The sequence below is a fragment of the Penaeus chinensis genome, chromosome 14, assembly GCF_019202785.1.
Source record: "Penaeus chinensis breed Huanghai No. 1 chromosome 14, ASM1920278v2, whole genome shotgun sequence".
NCBI lineage: Eukaryota > Metazoa > Arthropoda > Malacostraca > Decapoda > Penaeidae > Penaeus > Penaeus chinensis.
In genome coordinates, this window is record NC_061832.1 from 2,269,263 (window position 1) to 2,276,762 (window position 7,500).

At 37.0% G+C, this 7,500-nt stretch overlaps 3 protein-coding genes across 4 annotated transcripts in view; 1 reads left to right on the forward strand and 2 right to left on the reverse strand.

The window, feature by feature from the left end:
* The window catches only part of LOC125032234 (pro-resilin-like), a 4,688-nt gene extending 3,934 nt beyond the window's left edge, over positions 1-754 (reverse strand). For both annotated transcript variants that reach the window (XM_047623327.1, XM_047623326.1), the window contains exons 1-3: positions 732-754; positions 376-450; positions 1-206 (exon numbers count right to left, since the gene is read on the reverse strand). The exon at positions 1-206 is cut by the window's left edge. In XM_047623327.1, the coding sequence (XP_047479283.1) occupies positions 1-206; positions 376-450; positions 732-743 (293 nt within the window). In that variant the 5' untranslated portion in view covers positions 744-754. The remainder of the gene's footprint in view (positions 207-375; positions 451-731) is intronic.
* LOC125032239 (pro-resilin-like) overlaps positions 1-7,500 on the forward strand; it is a 52,559-nt gene that overhangs the window by 12,966 nt on the left and 32,093 nt on the right. The gene's annotated exons all lie outside the window — the stretch shown is intronic.
* The window catches only part of LOC125032236 (pro-resilin-like), a 1,001-nt gene continuing 563 nt past the window's right edge, over positions 7,063-7,500 (reverse strand). Inside the window, exon 3 of the mRNA XM_047623328.1 lies at positions 7,063-7,500. This exon is cut by the window's right edge and continues 4 nt beyond it. Within this exon, the coding sequence (XP_047479284.1) occupies positions 7,199-7,500 (302 nt within the window). The 3' untranslated portion in view covers positions 7,063-7,198.

Consider the following 7,500-nt stretch of genomic DNA (forward strand, 5'->3'; position numbering starts at 1 on the left):
TCGGCGACGTAACCGTCATCGCCATCGACGTAGTAGGTGACCTTCTGCAGGCGGCCGTCGGGAAGCTGCACGTAGTACGATCCCTGAGTGTCGTCGCCGTCACGGGCCTCCTGGTGTCCGAACTCGTTGCTTGAGGAGTCATCGCTGACGGCCCAGTTGAAGTTGTACTTGGCTTCTGTGGACTCGAAGGATTCCTCGGAGGATGCCTGAAGGAATGCAACAATTTTAAAAGGGTGTGGTAGCAATCGTGTGACTGTTGCAATTCAAAAATGTATTCCATGGAAATTATATATGTTTATAATCCAAAAGTCATGTTTCCAAATATAATAATATCACTTAATTAACAGCATACAACAAGTGTGTTTAAGGACTTACCCTGGGGGCGCGGTAGGCATAAGTTTCACGGCTGTCTGCAGCAACGATGGCTGCCAGACCGAGAAGGATGAGAACCTGAAAATACATAAATATGTTGATGACACAATTTTAAGAATCTTAGCATAAACATCAGTGCAAATAATACACAAACATATGTATGTGTATGTACATATATAATATATACACACACACCCCTGCATGTGTATGGTTATATATAATATACATACATTTGTATCTATATACACACATATATATATATATAGCTACGCATATGTGTGTCTGTCAAATGAAAAGGAAAGTATCACTAACAAAACATATTTTAGAGCAGAAATACGGTAGGAACCGGCAGGATTTACCTTAGTGTTCATGTTTGTAGGAGTTCAGGTTCAACTGAGTGCCGTTCAGCTGAGCTATGCCCAATATATACGCAGGCAGGTGCGGTCGCGACCATGAGGAATTAGAGGTCGAGTTTTTTTTATGATTGTTGTTGCAACTTCTCTGGCGCTCCGCTCAGACGCATAGCGAAAAAAACGTTCTTATTTTCGACCTCTATATAGTTGGTTATAAGCATGTTCTGGAAAGGAATGTATGTGTATCTGTGCTTGCGTTTATATGTATGTGATTATAGGTCAGTGTGTATGTGTGTGTGTGTGCGGTGTGCATGTATCTGATGGATTGATAGAGATTTAATATCAATCGATTTGGGAGAAATCCAGCAAAATACTTAACTTTTCTTAGACAGTTATATTGCTAGATATTGATTCTTCCTTGTCATGAATCCAAACACTATATTTCTGCAGTAATTGAACGTATTTTCACTGTAAAATACTTTTGATAATGGTACTTTCCTTCTCATTTGACTCACACACATATGCTCAGCTATATATGATCATCATCAACAGTCTGGATCAATCCACTGCAGGACGTAGGCCTCTCCCAATCTTTTCCATCTTTGTCTGTCTAGTGTCTTTTGCTTCCAGTCTTGGCCCGCAAATTTCGTTATTTCGTCGCGCCATCATGTCATAGGTCTGACCCTTGGCCTCTTTATGTTATCTATAATCCAGTCTGTTACTTTCTTTGTCCATCTGTTGTCCTGTCTCCGACATATATGACCTGCCCATTGCCATTTTTTCTTTTTGATGCTCCCGAGTATATCTTCTACTTTTGTCTGTTCCCTGATCCACGTCGCCCTCATCCGATCTCTTAGACTAATTCCCAGCATCAACCTCTCCATCCCTCTCTGGGCACTTATTAGTTTCCTCTCTAGTAATTTGGTTGTAGTCCATGTTTCTGATCCATAGGTCATAACTGGGAGGATGCATTGGCTAAAGACTTTATATCTTAAATATAATGGCAAGGAGCCTCTTAGTATGCTACTGTGTTTGCCAAAGGCGCTCCATCCTAGACTGATGCGTCGCTTAATTTCCTCTTTGCTAGATGTGTTTGTCTGTATGAGTTGCCCTAGGTATATATACTTGTCTACCACCTCTAGCGCTTCACCTTGAACATTCATCTGTTCGAATTGAACTCTACTGTTGAACATGATCTTAGTCTTTTGCCTGTTCATCCTAAGTCCGACTTTCAGGCTTTCTCTATTCAGATCATTTATTAGTTGCTGCATTTAATTTGTAGATTCACTGAAAAGAACAATATCATCTGCAAATCTTAGATTGCTCAGGTATTCATCCTCTATTTTGATACCCTTCCCGGTCCATTCTAGCTTTTTGAAAATTTCCTCAAGGCAAGCTGTAAACAGTTTTGGTGAGATGGTATCACCCTGTCTAACACCTTTCTTAATAGGGATTTTATCGGTTTCTGTGTGGAGCTTGATGATTGCTGTCCCATCTTCGTATATATCTTCTAATAGTTTACATTATACCTCCTCTACTCCCTGTCTTCGAATAGCTTCTAGTACTGCTGGTATTTGTACAGAGTCAAATGCCTTTTCGTAATCAATGAATGCCATACACAGGGGTTTCCTATATTCGTTTATTTTTTCTCTTATTTGGGTAAGCGTATGTATGTGGTCTGTTGTTGAGAATCCACTGCGGAAGCCTGCCTGTTCTCTAGGCTGGTTAGAATCCAGATTATCAGAGATGCGAGTTGTGATGATTTTAGTGAACAGTTTGTAAGTAACTGAAAGGAGACTTATGGGTCGGTAGTTTTTAAGATCCATTCTGTCCCCTTTTTTTATGAATCAAAATAATTGTTGCATTTTTCTAGGCTTTCGGAAAATTTCCATTGATAAGGCATTTGTTAAAAAGATTGGCTAGTTTCACTGTTGCAATTTCCCCTGCGTCTATTATAAGGTCTATACTAATACTGTCTTCACCTGGTGTTTTCCCTCTCTTCATGCCTTTAAGCGCTCTATTTATTTCTTCTGTTGTGATGTTAGGTACTTCTCTAGTTACCGCGTTCGCTTCTATCCGTGGCTGTTCATTTGCGTTGTATAGATCCCTGTAAAAGTTTTCCACTACTCTTATGATTTCATTTTTATTATATGTCACATCTCCATCTGGTTTCTTTATTGCATATATTTGATTTCTCCCTATTCCTAGTTTCCTCTTAGCTGTTTTCATGCTGGTACCTGAGATCACTGTTTGATTTATTATTTGAGTATTGAATTTCCGTACATCTTCTCTCTTCTTTTTGTTTATAGTTTTTGTTAGTTCAGCTAATTCTATTTTGTCCCTATTTGACGATGCTTTCATGACCCTACGTTTTTGCATAAGTTCTTTAGTTTCTATTGAGAACTTACTGGAGTTTTGTTTGACGTTCTTACCACCTACTTCAAGTGTAGCTTCCTTTATTATGTCATTGAACTGTTTGTTGATTTGGTCAATTTTGAGATCTTCGTCGCTGAGAAGTGAATATCTGTTTTGGATGTTCATGCTAAATTCTGTCGCTTTGGTCTTCAAGTTAGCTAAGTTTGGCTGCGGTTTTCGTATTAGTTTATTTCTTTCCCTTCTGAGGTGTAATTTAATTTGGCCTCTGACCAACCTATGGTCGCTGCCAACATTTACTTTATTAATTACTCCCACATTTTTTACTATATCACGCCTATTTGAAATTATGAAGTCAATTTCGTTTTTGATGTCCGATGGCGACTTCCATGTCCACTTCCGCAGTAGTCTTTTTTCGAAGAATGTATTCATGATATTGAGTGATCGAGCCTCCGCAAAATCGACTAGCATTTGTCCCCTCTCATTCCTAGTGCCTACTCCGTGATTCCGCACTACGGTTTCTCCCTCTGTCTTTTTACCTATTTTGGCATTAAAGTCTCCCATAATTACTGTGAAATGGGTTTTTGCTCTTTCGTTGGCTAAATGAACATCTTCATAGAAGCTTTCTATTTCGTCATCACTGTGACTGCAGGTTGGAGCATAGACTTGAAGAATCTTATTATTTATTTAGTTTTATTGTTACTGAAGCTACTCTTTCGTTTATACTATGGAATTCAACTATATTCTTTTCTAAACGTTTGTGAACTAAGAAACCTACCCCTAATTCTTGCTTGTTACCCTGAGGTTTGCCTCTCCAATAGAGCATGTGTCCATCATTTACTATCTACTGTTCTTCACCTAGTCTTCTAACCTCACAGAGTCCTACAACATCCCATTTAATGAAGGAGAGTTACTCAAGTAATGCTAATAAGTCGGATTCCGTTCTCATTGTCCTTATATTATATGTGCAAAGGTTCATCAACGTGGGGCGGCCTGTTCTTCGCCGGGGATTCTTAGCACCCTCTGCTCCGGAGCTATCCTGATCGCCGCCGTAACCAGGGGCTCCTTCGTCTCCAGGGAATGAGGGCCGTTGCTCTGTCTGTGTAGTCATGGTTTTTGATTGTGAGGTAAACAGCCGAGTTACCTCCCACCTACTGGCCTAGATGTATCATAGTGGGAGGGGGAGTACTTTGGCCGGGATGCCACTAATAAGCCCCTCCAGCAAGGTTGGCCCTGTCTAGTGTGGACTTAAGAGCAGCAACACCCGGGCCTAATCACTACACCAGGGTAAACTCCCGTAAGCATGGGCTTAAGTATCAGAAGTGCGTATATGTGTGATTGTATTTTTATAGACTGATTTTATTTATGCGTATGTGTGCTTAGTGCAGATATAGTTGTTCACCCGCAAATGTCCTAATTACTACGCATATGGTCTTATTCGTGCACATGCACATGAAAGCATACGCCTTTACAATGCTCCTATGCATATGCTATGCATACGTACTTATACATTATGCACAACTACACCCATGCACATGCATACATATATATAAACATACGCGTGCTTCATGTGCATATACATATGTATGTACTCACCCACACTTATGTGCCCGCATTCATGCGCACATACCTTGTATACATACTTGTGACTATGAATACCCTTATAAATATACATATACATTCATGCACACAAACATACATACTTATATATGCACATACATACGCATATGTACATATATACATTTATGTACATATTCATGCATATGCACACCTAAACATATATATACACACATATATACACATACACATACATATATCAACATACATACACATACATATATTCACATACATACACATACATACTCGTATACATATATACACACATACATACTCGTATGCATACATACACACGTATATACATACATCCATATATACATACGTCCATATATACATACACATATAACTACCCATACATATATACATACTTACATATACCCACTTACATAAACAAACACTTATACTTATACACATATACATGCACCTCCACAGAAACATATATGTACATACATGTGTGTGTAAATATATATAAAACCATACACACACATGCAGATATATATATATATATATATATATATATATATATATATATATATATATATATATATACATATATACATACATATATATATATTTATATATATATATATATATATATATATATGCATAAATATATATAAATGTGTGTGTGTGTATGTGTGTGTTTACACACACACACATATATATACACACATATATATTGTGTGTGTTTGTGCAAGTATGTACTTTTAGATAAATATTTATTTATAATCGTATATAACATGTCTGAATCATGAAATACTAATTACGGCCATCGTTATTTTAGGCGCTGCAAGCTGTTATCATTATCATAATTGTTATAACTGAAGACAATAATGATTTTTACTAAAGGCAAAAATACAATTATTGTTAATTCTCAGTAATGTCAACATCATCGTTAATTCTATAACTACTATTACTATCATTATTATCATTATCATTTTTATTATCGTAAGTCAGCGCGGTTGAATATGTGTTGTTTATAGATAATAGATGTCTACAGATGGTAAACTGAGGTGAATCAAGTTATCATTTAAATCCTCTTGTTTTGTTGTTGTTTTCCTGAAATATCTGCAGTACTGTTTTCTTTAATCCAAAGTTGTATTGTATAATTATTATTTTATTGTTATTCTAGATAAATCTAGCAAATTTGTGTTTTGCAGATTTTTTTTTTCTATTCGTTTCTATTTTCTACATGTTTTTTTTATTTTTTGTTGATAGCACCATTATCTACTGATTCTGAATTACCTTTCTTAATCAACCATTTTATCCAAGATTCCTGTTTTGATTCCTGTTTGTACTATTTTTTTTCTAACCCTCTATCTCAACTCCATTCTCTTTCCTGAAAACAATATCAGTTATCAGGTATCTCTGTTCTTCCTTTTTTCCAAAGCCCAAAGCTGTATCTGGTTTTCGTCATAATGGATGATAATCACAGGATCAAGAAGTCTCGAAGCGTCTTCACTCTTTCAGATTGAACATGTTGCGGGAGTTGCTTGCAGGTCCAGGCCATATTTCCACATAGTATCCAGTAAAATACTACCTTAAATAATTTTCAGTCTTAAAGTACTGACCATACCATACTTGCATATCCACTTCTGGTATTGCTTCGCTGTCCTGGGCTTTATTTAGATATTCCTCGGTTTCGATCAGTGACTATAAAGAATTCCTTGCGTGTCACTGGCACTACAGGCATTTTAGCAATATCACTGCTTTATAATCGTCTTCCCCATTACTGCTCGTATCAGATAGAGCCTGTCTGCATCGCTTCTGGAATCGAATTCACTCTGAGAATTTCCATCTCATGTCCAGATCATGAAAAAAAATAGGTGGAAATTAAACGCTGATGATAATAACAGTAGTAATAATAGTGATAATAATAATAATAACAATAAATAATAATTAATGATAATGATGTTGAAAATGGTGGCAGTGATGAAGGCAATAATAGAGGCGATTACGATAATGATGATTGAAGTATTAATGATCGTAATGATACTACTACTACTACTACTACTGCAATTAATGATGATAATAATAATAATAATAATAATAATGATAATGATAATGATAATGATAACGATAATATATAAAACAGCATTAATTACATAAGCATTACAATTACGATAATGATTTCAATATTGTTAATGATAGTAACAGAAAAATGTACGTTATCATTATGATTGTAAATGTCTTTCGTACTTTTGTTTCTATCAATGCAGTTTTTATTTATCTTTTCATTTTGTCTTCACTATCATTACTGATTCTATTACTCTTAGACTAGCGGCAACTATTCGACAATAAGAATACTTATATTTGATCAATGTTCAGGGTGGGAATTAAAAAACGATAAAATTTCTTCATATAGTTTCAGAAATTAAATACATAAATATATACATTTAGATATATATAAACTCTGGCAACAAATGAACTTTGTACAAACATCTGTTGAAAACTTAGGTGTTCAGTGTTGAGCGAATATGTCTTTACTTGGACTCGTTGGAGTCGTAGGCATATCGTGGCCTGTATTCCCGGGACTCAGCGGACTCGACGGAGTCAAAGTGAGCCTCGCCCTCGTAGGTGACATCGGCGACGTAACCGTCATCGCCATCGACGTAGTAGGTGACCTTCTGCAGGCGGCCGTCGGGAAGCTGCACGTAGTACGATCCCTGAGTGTCGTCGCCGTCACGGGCCTCCTGGTGTCCGAACTCGTTGCTTGAGGAGTCATCGCTGACGGCCCAGTTGAAGTTGTACTTGGCTTCTGTGGACTCGAAGGATTCCTCGGAGG